Raw genomic sequence first — 19,801 nt, forward strand, 5'->3', positions numbered from 1 at the left:
TGTTTATGTTCCTAATTGTGGACAATTGTCCACATCATTTGATATCACTAATACCTTTCCAAAAACAAGCACATAGATGCAAGCACCCATCTGGACCTGAGCTGCGTGCACACCTATGACATTCTACTCAAGTGCCACATAAACATAGCACAACATGTGGAGCTAGATGCTGCTAGGAAGTCATACATACAGTCCTACATGTTCATTAGTTAACAGGGAGGCTCAAGTCTGTGGGTAATACTTTGGCATCACTGCTCTGTGTGAATCAGGGTATGACTTGCTGACTAAATCATGAAAATGGCTACCTCCAAAATTTTCATTGGCATAAATGTAGCAACAAATATCACCCTGTTCACACGCCCATGCCTAAAGCGCAGCACTAGTTCCCAAAATATGACTCTCCGCCACTGATTGTCCAACTCAAATATGGAAAACAAGTCAAACTCCAGTCAAGTCATATATCAGATCATGTGCCAGCACATCATACCTTGCTATGTGTCCGACACACAGGAGTCAATCACACAACAGCTGCAAACACAACACAGAACTAACATATCAACACTTACTGGAAATGTCTGGGTCCTCAAATCGAGCCAATTCTCCAATTGTATAGGGGGCTGGTCCACCTGTAAAACATAGAAGGGTGAAATGTGCTCAATGTCTGCGCACTGTACAACACTTGGAACAAAAACTCACTGTTTTGACATTATATATGATAGACCAGCACCTCAGGCATGTAGACACCCCAACAGACATACCACTGCAAACATGTATTGACCCTGTCACTCCAGTGAGTGATACACACACATATGCACACATGCAGTGGCCCTAACAATCATGTGGTGACAAACATGATTACTCAATTGGGTGCAGATTTATTTATAGAGGGTACTCCATTTCTTCATTTGTTATGAGAGACATGCAAAGCCACATTCCTGGTGCACTGCAATACCAGTCACTCGGGTATTGTGGCTTGCGCATCAAGGGACAATCAGTTACTGTGTGATGCTCATGTGGGTTGAGTTTAGCTCATGAATTATTATGCTTTCTATGGTCCATTATATGTGGGCCTGTGTTGTCTGTAGGTTACATATGCCACATTGCCAGTGTGCCCAGAACCGTATATGCCCCCTATGACACCACGATGGCAGGGATCCTGTGTGGTACTTGATGACAATCTTACGTTAAACATGGATTGGCCATTTATCTAAATCAAAGCGACAAAGAAATATATGCTGACAGTGTCTATTTTGATCATCCGTGACAAAATGCATTGGCAAAGGTGTAGTCATTGCACCTGAAATGTGTTACTCATTGCCCTGTGTACCTATATCAGGTATTGTAAATCACAGCCACATTCATCATCTTACATTTGCCAAGTTGGGTGATCTGTGGGTATACAACTAACTGACACTGTCCTCTAATTGAAACATGGTTTAGCATATGTTCTTCTGTGGCAATCTTGATGAGGTAGGTCTCAATTTGTATGTACCTTGGGAATGGCAGCAGTCACAGGAATGCTGGTCTGCTGATCTTAGCATACACACATGACTGTGATAGCCTTCATACTGAGAAGTTAACTATTGTACATTTGCTGCACTAGATCAGCAGGGGTGTACCAAACGTAAACTATCAAACTATTTTGTCACTTTATATATATGATGAAAGCGGTCAGGGGTCCCTTGCACAACATCATGCAAGTAATAGTTTGTGACCATGCATTCACCAAGTTCAGGTATCCCATGATGACCCATTAACTTATGAGAATTGCATGGCTATAAAGTGACACAGATGGCAAATGCATCAGCTCTGTTCCAGCAATTGTGCCCAAGGCAAATTAAAACACACAGGAACAATGAACATAGGGCAAGATATATATTTTTTCTTCAATGTGTAGCATTTGCTTCATGTTTTTACGCTACAGCTATGCAAAGTTTCCCCAAACATTTAGAAATCATCCCATGTGCATTACTTTGGCATTCATTTCTAACTTAAATGCTGCACAAACCAAGTCAAAGTATCAGCCTAAGAGATTACCAGAGGTTAGGAAGAACTTTGTACGTATGGCCATGAATACAGTTCAGACACGTATTCCAAATAATTGGGGACTACATTCATTGCTTGCTTTAGCATGTGAAATACATCTCATTCCTGGTACACTCACAGACCATGAATAAAACATATGTTTGAGCCGCATTACCATCATCTATTGATGTCAAAGCAGCACTAATTGACAAGATCAAGTTGTGTTTTGTAAGTTTGTGCAGGTTTTGCGTCAACAAATGACGGTACTGTGTAGCAAATATTGTATAAATCAGGGCAACTGTATATTTAACTTGCCTTCCACATGTCCCCAAACATTGCATGCAGCATATCAACAAATCTGCTACTGTCATTACAGAGCATTTAAATGTGCACATTAGTCTGATTTGTACTCACCAACAGGGCCACCAATCACCATATCCAGGTGGTCCAGCAGGACTTGCTCTTTGGCAACAAGGTCAGCCCAGCGATGCTTGAGTTGGTGGTCGGTGCGCTGGGTGTTGAATACTCTCTTCAGATGGACCAGCACCTTGGACTACCTGAGCCTCTTCACCTCCGTGTGATACCCCTGTATCACCCTGCCACCAGCCTCTAACATCAGGGGGAGGAAGTGGCACACCAGCCAAATGAAAGTCCCCAGCTCCTCCTCACCCATTCTCCCCAGACGTGGCCTTCCCACATGACAAAAATAATAGGGATAGGAAAGGAAAAAGGGAAAAAGCACGGAAAGGAGGGAGGAAAATGAAACTTAACCCACAAACTGCCCAACTATACCCCAACTAACAATACCCACTACACACTCCCAACAGTACAAAGACAAAATCAGACTCAAAAAATGACAAATACACACTTACACTGATTCACTGAGACAATTACAAAAACAACAGATGACAATTGGAATGGCATACAGGAGACAAAAGCACAATTTGGACAGACAAAACTCTCAGCACAGCCACAGTCTAGACGAATCACAGACTGCAAAGTGAAAGTACACCCACTGTACCATTTCTGTAATAGGATATCCTATTACATCACTTCCTGTCTCAAATGCGGTGCATTTATATTCTGATGTGTGAACATTTTATGACGCTTACGGGCTTTGCGTCAAACTTTTTGGACGCAAATGCTTAAAAATTCCCCTGCATTCAAAGATCAATATATTTTTTATGGATAACCAATTTCATGGGGTGCAGTGCTGGAATTACTGCTAGGGACCAATGGATGTATAATGGCTGTGAGCATCATTTTTTAACGCATATGCGGCAAATTTGATGCATATGCGTCTTTTTTGACGTGTTTGTGTCAAAATATCTGTCTTTAACTGTGTTTGTGTCATTTTTCTCATTTTTAATGTACATGAAAGCTGTAACTATACAGAGATAGGCTGTTAGGGCCTGCTGTGTGTGTTCCAGTGTTTGGGCACATGTGGCAGACCACACTACTGCGGACCATAATACTCATGTTGTTGTGCTGGATTAGCACTCTTAACTGACGCAACAGCAACCCAAACATTTGGAATAAAAATTGGTATTCCCTAGTTTGAGCAGGTGGGGCGTCAATAGAGGATAGCAAGGCTACGCAACTTAATACATTCACTCATGGCCTGTGTGTATATGTCTGTGAATTGGCTATTTCAATTGTTGTTGTGCCTCTGTGTGACACAAGACATGCTTTGAATAATGTGCATGTATGCATGTGTTGTAAATGTGTATAACCATCAGATGCCATTCATTGTGGTACAACAGTCAGGATATGTGTTTTTCATACCTGTAGAGTCTAATGCTGTGCAAACTTTCCTGACTTTGGGGACAAAACATCTACCGTGACAAACTATGCACAGGATAGATAGAGGGCGGTTGATAATGGCAATGTTACAAGGGTAAGCCATCACATGTACTGGAATGTTGGATACCACTTCCTGGTCACTTGTTTGTATAAAACCCATGAGTCAGGCGTTTGAACATGCTAGGTAGGTACAGTGTTTGTGACACAGAGTCCCAAAACCATTCCAAAAATGTTATGTTACACCACAGTTTGAGTCATATAAATGACCTATGTATCTCCTGTGGCAGTGGAGGACCAGCAGACCATGCTGCATGTGTTCACATATTTCTAGTGGTTCATTACACAAAGGTGTCCAGTTCAAATGTGTGGTCATGTGTACCTTGTGTCAGTATTGGCCTCCATGTTGTCACAGTTACGTGCAGGTCTAGTCATGAGTCTGTGGAGCCATTCCCTGCATTAACAGAGTATCCTTCAAAGCTGAATTGACCTAAAGCCAAAGATAAATTGATGACACACATGGGGATAGTCCAGCTATGGCACTGCAGAACCTTTATAAGGCTGACAACAGGGCAACCTTGGTGTCCTCAAAAGCTTTATGGATCAGTAATATGAAACAGGCAGGTTTCATCACAGCATTTGTACACAGGGTGGCCTCTAAAATTCCCACTGCAACAGGGAACATCAGTGCCTCTGTGCTAATTATTCTCACAGCTATTCACCACGCAAGCACCATCAATAGGTTGCGGCCAATGTGAATCAGTGTGTGGACCGTCAGGGCACAAACATGTTTTGTCCTTTCATACACATTTGCAAACGTTGTTTGTTGTGCTGGAGGCACTGTACCAAATCCATACATACAGCCATAGTACACTGTCACTGTTTGTCATTCGTGAATACATGAAACCCAGACAAGGGATGGGGGCTGGATTAGGCAATTTGAACTCATGTCCCACGCCATAATACGATAAGTAAACTGATTACACTATACTATCTATTTGAGGATTCATCGTATACCTACCAGACACAATACCCCATGAGGAAAGAGAGGGCGTGGAAAGCAACTATGAGACAAATGTAGCCACAGGGAACCTCTATGGTTAACACAAAGACAGGAACCAGTCAGGCTAACAGGATGCAGGCTCTGTCAGGAACAAACATGAACAAGGCAAATACACAGTGAGCAGACTCTGACTGGGAAAAGCTGGAACAACACTGTGGGAACTAAAAACTGTATTTGCGATGTAGGCTGCAACATTACACAATCCCCCAAGGGCTGTGTTACACAAGTGATTTATACGGCAATGCACAACAAGGATATTCAGACAATGGCAGCTTCTAAGCAGTTCCAGGCAGCAGCAATGGCAGTGCAGGTCCAAATGGCTGGTCTGCATGGAAGTGCTCACAGGTGTATGCAGCTTCAGTCTCTCACAAGTCCTGTAGTTGACAATCAAGTTCAAAGGGCCAAGTGGACCTTTCACATGGGAAGCAATGGACAGCTGATTACTGGTCCTACCGACTACCAGGCAGTGCATTATCGGAGCTGAAGTCCATGCAGACTGTTGAACTAGGACTATGGCATGCCATACTGAAGAGGGACGCACACAGGAGTCAGAATGGGAGTCTGGGTGTGTGTTGATGAAGCTGATCAGGGTAAGGAGAGTCAATTTACAGGGCCCCCTAGAGAAGGGTGGGCAGGGACTGAAAACATGGCAGTGGTAGGACGTATTACCTGGGATGGACTGCAGAGGGCATGTCTTGTGAGCAATGCTTGTCATACCTGGGGCACTCGTGCTATCCATTTTCTGTGTAGTTGGACTCCTTGTTACACATGCTCCTTGCAAAGATATCTGATGTCACACTTACTGCTGTCAAGGGTCTTGTCATACATTCCTGTTAGCAACGCAAGAGCACATCCACTGCCTCATGTATGAAACACTTTTTTAACTTATGATTGATGGTGTCTTAGTTGTGTGTCATGTGCTGCAATGCACCATGTTGGCATCAAGGATGTGTGTCATAACTGTGGTCCTCTGATTTTTCCCTTCACATGTGAAATAGACAGGACATATGTCATTTCCACTGTGTGTGATGTTGGGTGTACATTCGCACCCATCAAATGTGATGTTGCTTTTTCAGTATTCTATTCTGTATTTCTGCAATGCTCCATGAGGCTAAACTCTGATTATGATTCCTAGGGATAAGGTGATGCATAAAAAATAACCCAGAGCATGATTGAGTGATGAAGTGAGGTGTTTAATGACACATGGTAAGAAAGTGGTGATGCTGACTATAGTTCGAATAAGTTTTGTACAATGTGTTTTCTCCAACGTAATCCCGCAGCAGTGTTTGGATGGTCCCCCTCATGTTGACGTACAGCATCCTCCTCTTCAGGCATTTGTGGGTCTGGTTCATAGAGGGGAATGTTACTCCTTACACATATGTTGTGCAGGATGGCACAGGTCAAAATGATCTTGCAGACAATTTCAGGTGAATATAAGAGGGTGCCTCGGGTGATGTCGAGGCACCTGAATCTTGACTTCAGGATACCAAATGTCCTCTCTACTATGGTGCGTGCCCTCTGATGTGCCTCATTATAGGCACGCTCTGCTGCTGTGCTTGGGTTGGCAAATGGGGTCATGATCCATGGCTGGATCCCATAACCCTGATCAGCTGAAAGAGAAAATGAGTGTAAATATTTGGATGTTGCTTGCACCTTGATTATCACTTTGCATGGCAGTTGTTATTTTGTGTCGTCTGCGACTCATCTGTGTTTGTGTTATTGTGTGGGATCCTAGGCCCTAGGCTTCTAGGATGTTCTTTCTGCATTGGGTTGTTTATTTATCTAAACTGGTGTTATGCTGATTGCCCTGATATCAGCTGTATATTTGTAAACTTGCAGTTAATTGTGTATCTCCCATGCATTATGTCATGTGAAAGAAGTGTCCATGTGCCTTCACTGGAGGTGACATGATACTTCCACACACAGAATTGATTCCCCTGTGGTGGTAACACGGCTGCACTATATGGCCTGAACATCCCATCCAATTCAACATATGTAATAGCATGTGAAAAACACAGCGAGGCCCTTAGATTTGGCTAGGTGACAATGTACAACACATCTCCATAAGTTTGCAGCACTGAAGTGTTCACAATTGACAATGCACAAATATCCCATGTGTGACAAGTTCTATGCAAACCTATGTTTGTGCCCTCACCAAGTTGGCTCTTGTACAAACGTGTACCTACACTACTGAACTTGCTCCAGTTAAGCTGGCTAACTTGGTTGTGGGGTGAAGGTTTAGGTGTCAGAAGGCCCATGCGCCTGTACAGCTGTTGTGTATATGTGTAATTGTCTCAATCCATATGTGTAGCTATGTGCACTTTGCAATATTGTCACATTCCAATTCATTCTTGGTAGCGGACAATGGCACCCCAGGAGTGATGTGAGATGTTGGTACTGCCTCAATGTTTCCATGTCACCTTCATTAGAGTCATCATCATCATGCTATGTGTCTCATGGTGTTTGACCTGCAGCAAAACACATTACACACCCCTTACACAGTACTTATTGCTTGGAAGGGTGTGTGATTGGGTGTTATTGATGTGATATTGGAAGATTCATCTTCCAAGTTGTACGGCCAGATAATGAGGGCTGTGAGATCCCAGCAACCAGGGCACCAGTTGTTTGAAAAGAGCCCCTTGCCAACATGTGGAGGACAGCTAGCAGCTTGGTCTCCGGTGGAATGATGTTGGGTGACTGAAGCTGGGTGCCAACTGTGGCTCAGTGTTGCGCAGCAGCTGCTGTATGGCTTGCCAGTTTAGTCTATACCTCTGGATGATGTCATGTGCCCTGAGGCCCTGAAAGGTTGTCCTGGTCCGGAATATCCTCTCCTGCCTTCTGCGTTGCCTTTGGGGTCCCTACTGGTGTGGTGGAAGCTGCTGCTGTTGGTCCTGTGCTCTGCGTCTTTGTGCATGCTGGATGAATAGCACCTCCAAGTCTTCCTTTTGGAGCTCTGATGTTGCTTCTGAGTCTTTTCCTGAAGTACTGGTGTGGTTGCCCCATTTTAACGCCTGTCCTGACCCAGGTGTTAATTTTTTACTCAAATCTGTCTGTGTGTCATTTTTTGACTCCGCCTCCCAGCCGTGCGGAATTTTTGCGCGGGTGTTAAAGTAATTTTTATGGACGGGAACGCCTGCCTTGCATGTCATTAATGCAAGGTGGTTTCATGCATCCAGAAAATGGGGCACACTGACATATTTTGACGTTAGCGGGGTCTAGTGTCAAAATATAAATATGGTGTTAGTTTTGCGCTGAATTTGAGTAAAAAAATGACACAAATCCGGTGCAAGCAGAGTATAAACATGCCCCTGAATTTTTTGCTTGCATAATATATTGCTCCACAATAAGTTATTGGTGTTCGCACAGTTAGAAGCTGGACTGTTGCAAGTCCAATTAAACTGTTGTAATTTATCCACAGCACAACTGTCTAACATATTACTATCATACAAACTTGTCAAAAATCTTAGTTTTGTATTTTAGATATTATATCTATCTGTTTAAATATATATTAATGTACTATTCCTTCCTCCCCACACTCCCATTGTCCTCTTAGTTGGTTCTTACCCACTTTCCATAACCATTGACATTGACAGTTGAGAAGGTTCTGAGGTAACGTCATCCAACAGCTGATGTTGCTGAAAGGCTGTCATTGCTTTTGTCAATAAACACCCCTGTCAATCTTTTATTGGAGTGTATTTAAAATTTACAATATTGGTGACGATTTGCTGTGTTGGGGACAGCATCGACAGCCTTTTCCCCTATTTATTATAGCCACTTCTTCCTAATCTCCTGCCGGAATCTATGTGTGGCGTGACAGCATCACCACCATCCTCATGGAGGTGAGGAGAAGAAGGGTTGCTGTGGACTGCACAGCTGTTGTCCATATTTTTATTGAGTGCTGTGCGCGACATAGATTTTAAATGGTTAAAGCAGTGGACCTTAGTGCTTACTATGGTTAAAGCAGTGGACTTTAGCACTTAATGTGTCCAGAAAACCCCAGCAAGAGTTAAGGGAAAGAGCGAGGAAGCCGGAACCACCACACAGTATATTACTTATACTCAGTATTCTTCCAATTTAGTATTCATTCCCTGATTTTCTATTAATACTTGTTAACAGCAAATATGGCTCAGTACCCACCATTTTTAGATGAGGTAGGTGATTCAGTAATACGCTGAAAGGAATGGGAAAAATTGTTCATTTCATATCTCATCACAATTGAAGGTGAAAAAGTCTCTCAATTAAGAAAGCAGCATATATTTCTGCACAATTTAGGCATTCAAGAGAGGAAAGTTTAGGGAAACTTACCAGACTCTGAGTGTGAAGAAGAAGAAGAGGGCCAGGAAGATGTATATCATAATACATTTCCCAAACTGGAAAAACATTTTGGTCAAAGAGTGAATATTGTGTTAGAAAGACAAGCTTATTCTGTAGAGTACAAGGGAAGAATGGTAAAGTATCCATCTGTATTGCAGTATTGAAAGGGTTGGCTGGTGTGTGTGATTTTGGCTTGCTATGTGACTCCCTGATTAGGGACTAATCGGGTTGTTGCACGAACAATCTCAAAATACAGAAAAAGCTAATGGCTGCAAATCTGGACTTGAAGAAGGCTGTGGAAATAACTAAGCAACTTCAAGATCACCCGTTGCCGATGATTGGATGATGTCCCTTTTGCATGACCTGACACCATCAGTCCAGTGAATCAACATGATTTATGTGTCTATATTAGATATGAACTTTAAAAGTTTAGATCAGTCCCTCATCAGACTTTTTTTAGACCCTTTCTTCATTCTCTCTGCCTCCTTCCTGACAGAATTTTGCCGCTTATCAAGACGCTTTGTTAATGAAGAATCCCTGAATGCTGTTCTTTGGAGAGGTACACTCTCAGCTGATTGCCATTGCCCCTTGACATGTCCTGTTTTCTAGAATAGAATCTATCATGCAGACCCTCACTCTTATTTTTCTAGCTAGTATTCTTTAGTCTGAGATATATTTTTCAAATTATTTTTGTCTCCTTTGGTATTTTTGTCCGCATGTGTCTGTCCCCACACATGCATTTCCTAATTTGATTAGCTGTAGGGACAGCCTGTGTCCAGCCGAAAATGTCATACTCTGCTTAATTGAACTTGATAAATGTTGTTAAAATCTGACCTCAGAAATATTTCTGCATCTCAGATAATTTTATTAATGATATGCATGGTTCTTCTTGAATGCCTAATTGTATTAATGCTAATTAATGTGAAGTTGTTTTGTCACTTTGGGCAGCCTATGGTGCTTATATACCTTTATAATTTGATTTAACACACTGTCTTTATGACACTAAATTTGTGGTTGTAAAATAAAGTTTTTAACTTTATTCCTGGTTGGAATTTTCCTTCCATGGCCACATTGGTCATGGTATCTAAAGTGTTGGCGTAGTATTGATGTAAATTTGTGTATGGTTCATCACACTTCTTTTTGGGTCAAAAGGTCTGTTGACCTCTGTGAAGCATTTGATTTCTGTCAAGGATGAAGACAAGTCTGAACCACTGATGCTAGTAATGCAACTATTCTACTGTGGAGCGTGAAGCACTAGCTTGTACTTGGGCTATTTTACGTTTTCATTTTTTTCTATGGGGTTTACCTTTCACATTTGCACGGATCATAAGCCTTTGATTTATATATTTATATATTTACCACAAAAGGGAGGGAGAATGCTACTCGTATAGCTAAATGACTTATTGGATTGGAGGGATACAATTTCAAAACTGAATATGTCCCAGGTACAAGGAACTCCATAGCTGATTGCTTATCCAGGTTACCGTGCAAAGGGGAAGAGATAGATAGAAACAAGACAGAGGAACCTATGCTTTTGATTAATATTCCTGGCATCACAAAAGAGTGGGACTCTTGCATGGAGAATAATTTACATCAAGACCTCAAGAACTATTGGGCCGCACCACAAGAATTGGGTACAATTTATAACAAAATTTGAGAGGGGACAGGATGGTATCACCTAAGGACTTGTGGGATAGGATAGCAGAATTGGATAGTGAAGATCATTTGGCTAAGGGTCTAACTAAAGTCAGACCCACATACTGGTTTCCCAGTATGGATAGGATGGTAGAAAACAAGGACAAGGAATGTCTTAGTTGTGTTTTGAGAGATAAAAGCCAGATTACCAGATGTGCACCTTTATCTCCTGTGAGTGTTCTGTCAAAGCCATGGGACAAACTTGGCCTTGATATCATTGGTCCATTAACATTTTCCATGTGGGCTGGTAAAATTATGCTAGTACTAGCAGACTATCATTCCCATTGGATTATCACCAAAGTAGTTAGTAGCATCACCACTGGCGCTCTCGTGAAATTCTTAACCAATGCATGACAGAAGGTATACCACGCACCATTGTAACAGATAATGATGCTCAATTCACATCATATGAAATGCGAGAATTTTTTGAAAAATTGTCTACAGAACACCATAAAACAGCTTTGTAATGCAAGAGCAAACTGTTTAGAGAAACGTGTTAGCCGTATGATTAAAGATTACATTCAACATGCACACATGTCAGAAAGTCCTTAAAAAATGCTCTGGTCCTATCATACTTCGCAGAATTCAGTCACTAATGTATCACCATTTTTAGCACTCAGGGGTAGGATACCAGGCATAAAGCTGACCCTGAAATGGCATGGTGGTGGAGAACCTAGATGGGTATACATAGACAAAATGAGTGATCAAGTCAAAATGTATTAGGAAGTGTACAGGAAAAGGCATGATTATTAACAGGGATCTAAGACAGGTATTTTGAAAGTCGGGGATTTGGTAATTATCAAACTGCCTAATTCTATCCAAAGATGTGGTTGCAAGTTCTCTAAACCAGTGAAAATGGTAGATGTGAAGATTAATGTAGTAACTTTGGAGGATGGTAGAATATGGAGCATGGACAGGTTAACACCATGTAACCAAGCTCAAGATTTTGTGTGTACCAATGTAAGGTCCCACGGAGGGTCAAGTGGTAATGGACATGGTCTCAGTGGGAGCTCATGCAGTTTCTGCTGGGCAGAAGGATTAGATTTTCCCCTAAAATTCTGGAAGGAGTAATGCTCTGAGTTATGCTACAAGAGTCATGTCTTCTTTCATTTATGGGAAGGAGAAGTGTTGTAATTTATCCACAGCACAATTGTCTAACATATTAATATAATAATACAACCTTGTCAGTAACCTTAGTTTTGTATTTTAGATGTTATATCTATCTGTTTAAATATATACTTATGTACTATTCCTTCCTCACCCATATTCCCCATGTACTCTTAGTTAGTACTTACAAACATTCAATGAACCATTGATATTGACAGTTGACAAGGTTCTCAGGTAATGTTATCAACAGCTGATGTGGCTGAAAGGCTGTCATTGCTTTTGTCAATAAACACTCCTTTCAATCTTTTATTGGAGTGTCTTTAATAATTTACAATATAAACATTTCCTTTCTGACGTTCAGTATTCTTAAGTGTATTTTAATATGGCACGTGGTTTAAGGTCTGTTTATTCTCTATTTTGTTCTCTTGTACTTCTTTTGATGGAACCAATTCAACTTGATTATCGAATTTCCATACCAACTTGACGAAAGCACTCAGCACTTTAGTTATTATTTACATGACTTTTACCCTGTTTCAATGAAGTATGGTGGTAGAGCCAAAAACACTTTGGAGTCTAATGTACAAAATACATCTTTCCTCAGAAAGGTAAATGTGTCCATGAAATAGTTCACAGAGTGAATGATAGATACACACTGGTCGTAATTAGAATCTGTGTGTCTTTGAGGTGGTGGTAGTGGTCTTGTCATCCTAACCTGGAGGTCTCGATGACTGTCCCCTCTGCGGGTCAGGGGGACACAAGTGCAGAGATTGGGGTTTGAGGAGCAGGCTGCTCATGTGGCAGGACCTCTGTGGCTGGTAGTGGTATACATGGCCCAGATGTCGAGGGACCATAGACCTAGGCAAATGGAATGGAAAAAGCCCTACTCACAGGTGGTAGATGTCGTAAAGCACCACAGTCATGCAGTTCATTTTTTCAGTGTGAATGATTATTTCCAAGATGAGCTCCCTCTACACCTCCTTGATCTCCTGGAGTTCAGTTACAACCTCACCCATCATGCCTTGGGACTGTTGCACGGCTCCCAAGACTTGGCCAATGGTGGTCTGACTGACTAAGACGCCAGGGTCCTCACTTTGCTGGCCCACAGATTCCCTCCTATGACCTCTACCCCCACTAGCCTGTGCCCTGGAGGCAGGGTGCCCAATCCCACTGGTTCTTGGCAGAACTGGGGCCTGTGTTGGTGTTGTCTCAACAGCAGCCAGGACTGGGGGACACAAGATTGGTGTTTACCTCCTTGGTACATAGAGAGTGGAGGTATCTTCATGCTGAGATGGTGTTGCAGCTGTGGTGGGAGATGTGGGTTGAGTGCGACTGACTGGAGCTGTCTGGCCAGACAGGCCAGATGAACCAGGTGGCTTCTGAACATCCGGACTTGCAGCATCGGAGTCCTCACTGAAGGCTTGCTCCTGGGCTGGAGTAGAGGTGTCTTTCCTGGCAGACAGTGGTCCACAGCCTGGGTGGTTGGACCTAAGAAGGTTGCAGAGAATATGTAATTAATATATAGTATGTGCATTTTATGTGACTTTTGTCTACAAATGGACCAACCCAAAAAAGTTGAAAGAGAGTGATAGACTGATGAGGTCTTTGTGGGATTTTCATTATTTTACACATGCAGCCTGATTTACACAGATGACAACTCCAGTGCTGACCTTGTAGAGATGTCCTGAAATGCAAAAGTGTTATTTCAGAATAGTGTGTTATGTGTAGCAGATATTCAACCCAACACAGTGGTGAGTAAATTGGAGTACTGGACCATTTCAAGGCCTAGCAGCCTACAAAACATTGGAATCAAAGTGGTTCAACTTACAAATAAAACTGTATATGGTCATGATATGGACAGCACAAATGTACTTGTGTGTGGCTACTATTTCTATTCAGTATGCCACAACACATTGTTGGAAATCTTTGCTTCAAAAGACAATGAATTATGTGAGCATTTTCATCACTTCAATGTAGCTAGGATAAGTCAACATGCTTCAGGTACACAAGAAGTGACATTTTATTCTATAGCATGACATGGTGACTGTCAAATGCCCTATTGTTTTGGGATGTGTGTACATATGGAAGTAAAGGAAGGTGGAACAACATTGCATTGCACTATTGTTTGGCAGATCCAGAAACAGGGCATCCTGGCAGTCGTAGTCATCTGTTGACACCATAGAGAATGCTTGTTTAAAAAGTGAATTACACATATCTATTTCAGTGACTACAGTGGAGATGAACACACATTTGCAACATGAACACACATATGGGTATGATGTGAATAGGAGAAAATACCACTTAGAAACAATATACTTTCCTGTGCAAATGGATCAAGTTTAAACCTGTTTTGGGGAGACCAACAACAAACATTGATAGAAAGCATGGAGTTGAGCAAATGCAAGGGATGATCCATGGGGAACAACACACATTTTGACTATACATATTGCACACTATTAAAAGGACATGTACCATTATGATGCTAGTAATTGGTATGAAATAAAATATTTTGTGGAGTCAAATTTAGATTTATCTGATTTGCAAAGGGTGTTGAAGCATTCTAAATGTCAGACTTAAAAGCAGGACTCCATTTGTGATTGTTGAGACATTGCTAAGTGTAACCTAGCAGACTCCACTCCACTAGGGAGTCCAGTCAAGCCTTCTGGATGTAGGATCTGCAACCCCTTCTCCTCCCAGGGAAAGAGTTGTAATGGGGGAGGGGGGAAACACCACCAGTCCTCTTGGAAAACAGGTGGGGCTTGGAGGCCAGTAAACTGACTTTCCCCCACAGGTTGTTCCACATCTTCCCAATCAACTCCTGCATGCACAGATTGTTAGCCACTGCATTCACTTTGTCAACAATTCTGGACCATATTTGCCTCTTCTGGGATATGGTTGTATTTTGTACTTATGCTCCAAAAATTGTGGCTCTACTCTTATGATTTCATCTATCATGACATACAACTCTCACTCTGAAAAACTGGGATTTTTCCACCTTCTATAGTGAATAATTGTGGAAACAACTAGTGGCCACAAAAATGAAGGATAATCTACAAAAATAATATTAACAAAAGACACAGAGGGACAGTAACACAGAGAAATAAAACTAGCTCATGTGTGGCAATTCCTGCATACAAATGGCCTGCTGCATTGGGATGGCAAAGGATCATGGTCTGAAATGGAGTGTGTTTTATAGTGTGTTTTGCAGGTGTTCACAATTGTCCAATGTACAACAGGTGGGGGCTGCTAGCATCCAGCCAATGGCCACAACCACGGTACTATACTGAACGAGTCTGGCGACGGACTCCCGCTGTCATGGGCCCGCCGCTGAAACACCACCAGCACGGCTGTGTGATCTAAATTGACTCTGCAGAATCCCACTGTTAAGACAGCGACAGAGGGCCTGCTTGGCAGCATCAAAGTCCACCGCGTCACCTGTGGGGTGCAGCTTGTGTGATGGAGTGGACTCTGTCATGACGGTCTGAAGCTCAGCCACTATGGCGGGTGGAAGACAGTCGACCTGATGGTCTTTTTGGGTCCGCGGCCGATGCAGCTTGGCAGTGCAACCGCCAATATCTAAATCAGCCCCTTTGTCAAGTCATTTAAACTCCTAAATGAGAGAGCTACTGCCTTTGTCACCAAATTTAGTACTCAGTAAAGCGAGCCTGTTGTCTTAAATGTTAAAATAAAAAAACATGACTATGTGGACCCATCAAACATTATAAGAAAACTCAAAGTATACAATGACCTTTGCTTTTGTCAAATATTTAATATGACAAGCCACGTTGATTGTACTTGAGCTGACAATGTAAGACCCCTTACTAATACATTTGCCTGAGTATTCACCGCTCTGGTGCATTTACCAGACAGACTATAATATCAATTGATATTGTATTTGTTAGAGATTTGCAATGTATTGCACCTTTCTCTGGTGTTTGTCACAGTGTTCACAAAATAAATGCAATTCTGTAAGAAAAAAGGCCATTCGTATGTGGCTTGCATAGTAATGGGTCCACATTTATCCTCCACTGGGAACCAAACATCCCGTTATAGCACTTGACTCTCTCAGGTTTGTAAAGAAAAGCAGTCCAAGGCCTACTCAAGTGAGGTAGTGTGGGCTAGTAATCATCATTCACATGTATACAATAATAGCACTCAATAAATGATTGTCCAGTCTGTGCTTTTTCTTTTGAAAAAGGTAAAGAATGTGTATTACACACACACTACTCAATACTATGTAGTAATTTATAAATATACATAAGGCAGATGGAAATACTTCTTGATGACATCGCGTAAAAACTTTGGATCCTACCAATGGGGTCCAGACCAACACACCACATGCCATATTATTATCATTTTAGTAGTGAATGCAAGAATCAAAAATAATCCTATGTAAATGCACTTATTAGGGTTAATAAATCCCATACCTTTTGATCAATATTCACTGTTGTCTTTATTCCGACAATTAACCATTTAAAAATTAAAATAAAGCATGCGCTTTTTGATCAGTAATAACTGTCAACATTAAGTTTTAAATAAAGCATTTAAAATGGCAATACAGCTTATAACTTTTGAGCAGCAAAAACTGTCAACATTATTTTTTGAATAAAGCATTTACAAATGATTCTCATATGTATTTGTGCACTTTTTTTATAAACTTACAATATTGAAAATGCAATTATAAAAATAACCCCCAGAGGACATTACAGCATAACCCTAGACTCTGCCCCTCCAAGGTGCTGCACAACATGCACAGTTTTTATCATCTATCAAGCCACAGTAATTGCAACCTTGCCCCAAGAATGAGCCGCACTCCCAGCTGTAGAGCCCATGATCCACCAAGGGGAGTGCTTAAAAAAACTTCCAAAGCCTGGAGTAGCCATCTTTGTTCCAGATCCTGCAGACTCAGGGTCACTACATTCCTAAACTCTTCCTTGGGTGCTTGGTGGAAGCGGTGGTGCTCCGCAGCTTCCCTGAGCCTTTTTTTTAGGTCTTCTTGGTGGTCCCATCGACAACTACATGCAGCAAAAAGGTGTTTGTCAGTATCAGCCCTGCCGGGCATTCTGGGGCGCACCACTGGGAGCAGTGAATATTTAATTAGCGGCTCTCCCACTGAGCCGGGGAGAGCTGCGTCTTTGTTTTCCTTGTTATCCTGCTCCAACTGTGTGGCCCTTTTCTTTTTTTATTAAGGGTGTGACCTGCCTCTTTTGGACCCCTGCGTGTTCCATTTGTTGAGGGGCAGTCCAGGGAGCCCACCCCTGCCTGCTCCCAGGCCGGCTCCCATGCGGTCACACTCCGCTGTGCGTCCACTGGAGCTGGAGCTCATTCTTTCCGTACCCGATCCTGTGGCGGCTGTCTTCCTTGACCATCGAGGCCCTGGGATGGGGTCCTGGGCCCCTTCCAGCACTTGCAGGGGAAGCGTTGTCGCAGAGGCTCTCATTATTCTAATGAGACTACTGGATTTCGAGTGACAGAATCGCCTGCGGTGTGGGAGACTGAGTCTAACCCACTAAAGGTGACACCTGTTGCTCCAAACCGGGTTCTACTCCGGCTGACTAGCAGTGCCTCATCTCTACACAAGGACAGGGATGATTGGGCAGCCCAGCGAATTACATAACTGGTTTCTCAGGGAAGCTGTGGTCACTCAGGTCTTATCTGTTTCTCTCAGTTACATTAGTTTCACATACACAATGACAAACAGAGGCAGTGTATATTTCAATAATGCTTTAATAAAGCGGCTGCATCTTAAATAGCAAAGCGTGGACTGCAATAACCAGGACGATACAGCATGACAAGATTAACATTGTAACGAGGAGAGTAAGGCATAAGAATAATGCTACCATATTGTCACTAGAGTCAACAGACTAATTCCTACCTAGGCTATGATAGAGCACAGCGTGTTAAGCTCTAATTCTGCCCTCCAGGCTCCCCTGGGAAGGCATCATCACCCATACCTGAACAAAGGCCTGAAGTCTGCAAAACAGCTATAGCGAAGCATTCGGCAATCAGCATACAGTCGTGGTTCTCTGGCTGGAATCTCCCTCTAACGTGTAAAAGACAGGGAAGTGTTTTGGATAATAAAACAGCTGGTGTTCTACGAAAATTTCCCTACGTAAGAATGTGTATTTTCTATGAATGTCAGAGACTAAACTTATACCACGTTCACCGGCAACCTATCTTACTGCAGCCTTGGAAGAAGCACAGAGTGAGCAAGAATGTCTTGTTTGAGAGCAGAGTGCCGGCCTAGGCAAAAACTGTCAGATAGAGAGGAAATAAAACAAGACTGTAAAAGTGGCTACTGTAACACTTTATAAAGCAAAGCCAAATAAAAGATATCTAGGTTAAAGTGCACAGCGGCAGGCCTAGTATGTTAAAATAACGTGCATGAAGCTATAACTAAAATGGCTACACAACACCCTCCTGTTGTCGGTTGAAGGTGGTTCAAAGCCTAAATATACTTAAAAGCTACTAAGCTCAACCTAAGATATGTATGTAAAAAATGTCAATAATGTCAAGTTAAAAGGACACATGAGCGTATAAAAGGGCAATTTAAAACTGTTAACATGCGGCATAAAAGGGACCAAATTTCAAGAGTCAGAGTTATTTTTAGAATTTCCAATCGATTCCGGGACAATGGAGGACAGGAAATCTTCCACTTCAGCAGGTGTTAAAGTTGGAAAGGCATCGCCGAGAAGGACCAAGGAGCAGCCGTGTTTCATAGCCTGAGCCTCAGCCAAGGCGGCATTCCGTGGTGTGCCCAATGATGAGTCAAGAGGCACATCCTCCAGGAAGGGCAACTCATAAGTAGCTTCCAGTAGCAAACACACCTTTAACGCGCATGTCTGGCAATGAGCCCTCAGCGAGAACATCAACAGATCAGCGTCCAAAGAAAGCAAGTGCTGCGTAGAAAGACAAACTTCCAGTGCATATTCCAAAGAGCACCCGAGGCACCGAAACACTGGTTGCACACAATGTAAAACCAGTCTGAATGACAGAGACCAGCCACACTCCAATTGCTCCAGGAGTGTTGCTCCAAAATACTGCATCATGCGTTCACGACACAGCTGCGCTGATTATTCCTTCTAATTGCGGTGGGCAGCCATTGCGCAGCCATTGCGTATAAAAAATAGCAACAGCAAAGCGCCAACTAATATAGCCAAAGTTCTTGGAAATCCCCTGAAAATACTGGAGAATATTGAGTGGATGGCTGATGGTATTAAACCGAATATGGAGGAGAAGTTGTGAACGAAACCAGAACCAACAGCCTTAAAGAGATTTGTGATTCCAACAGTACTGGACGCATTAAATATCCGTCCCACGAGTTCATCAAAGTGTCTCGGAAAGATGGAACTTAAAGGGGACTGTATCTCTGCTGATGACCTTGCCACCTGAAGTGCGTAAGAGTCACATGTAATATAATAACTTACAATAAAGCCTTGAGTCTACTCAACTACCTTAGAAGTAGCAATATGAGGCCAAATGTCTGCTACCTCTTTTGTTTTAGTGGGAGGAAAAAGTACATTCCCGCAGCATGTAACAATCTTAGAGACCGAAACAACATAAACTATTCCGGCTCGCATCCCAAAACAGTCTTCACCATTGAGGAGAACATAGCTGCCGTTTGAAAGCACCGGGAACGTAGGTCTAATCATGGGGACAGGAACTCCCTTCAGATAACAAGCCAAGTTTGCTGCAGACGCATTACAAGCCCCATGCAATGACAGCTGTTTACAAACTATCGAATGGCTGACAGAAGTCTTGCATTCATTACCGCTAAGAAAGACTTCTTTCATGCCACTG

General features: G+C 42.4%; 1 protein-coding gene across 1 annotated transcript in view; it reads right to left on the reverse strand.

Annotated features, from left to right (window-relative positions):
- Window positions 1-6,085: 6,085 nt before the first annotated feature.
- Window positions 6,086-19,801, reverse strand: part of LOC138261680 (putative nuclease HARBI1) — a 68,486-nt gene continuing 54,770 nt past the window's right edge. The window contains exons 2-3 of the mRNA XM_069210926.1: window positions 13,253-13,489; window positions 6,086-6,498 (exon numbers count right to left, since the gene is read on the reverse strand). Coding sequence (XP_069067027.1) covers window positions 6,116-6,498; window positions 13,253-13,489 — 620 coding nt within the window. The 3' untranslated portion in view covers window positions 6,086-6,115. The remainder of the gene's footprint in view (window positions 6,499-13,252; window positions 13,490-19,801) is intronic.

The sequence above is a fragment of the Pleurodeles waltl genome, chromosome 10 (assembly GCF_031143425.1).
Source record: "Pleurodeles waltl isolate 20211129_DDA chromosome 10, aPleWal1.hap1.20221129, whole genome shotgun sequence".
Taxonomy (NCBI): Eukaryota; Metazoa; Chordata; class Amphibia; order Caudata; family Salamandridae; genus Pleurodeles; species Pleurodeles waltl.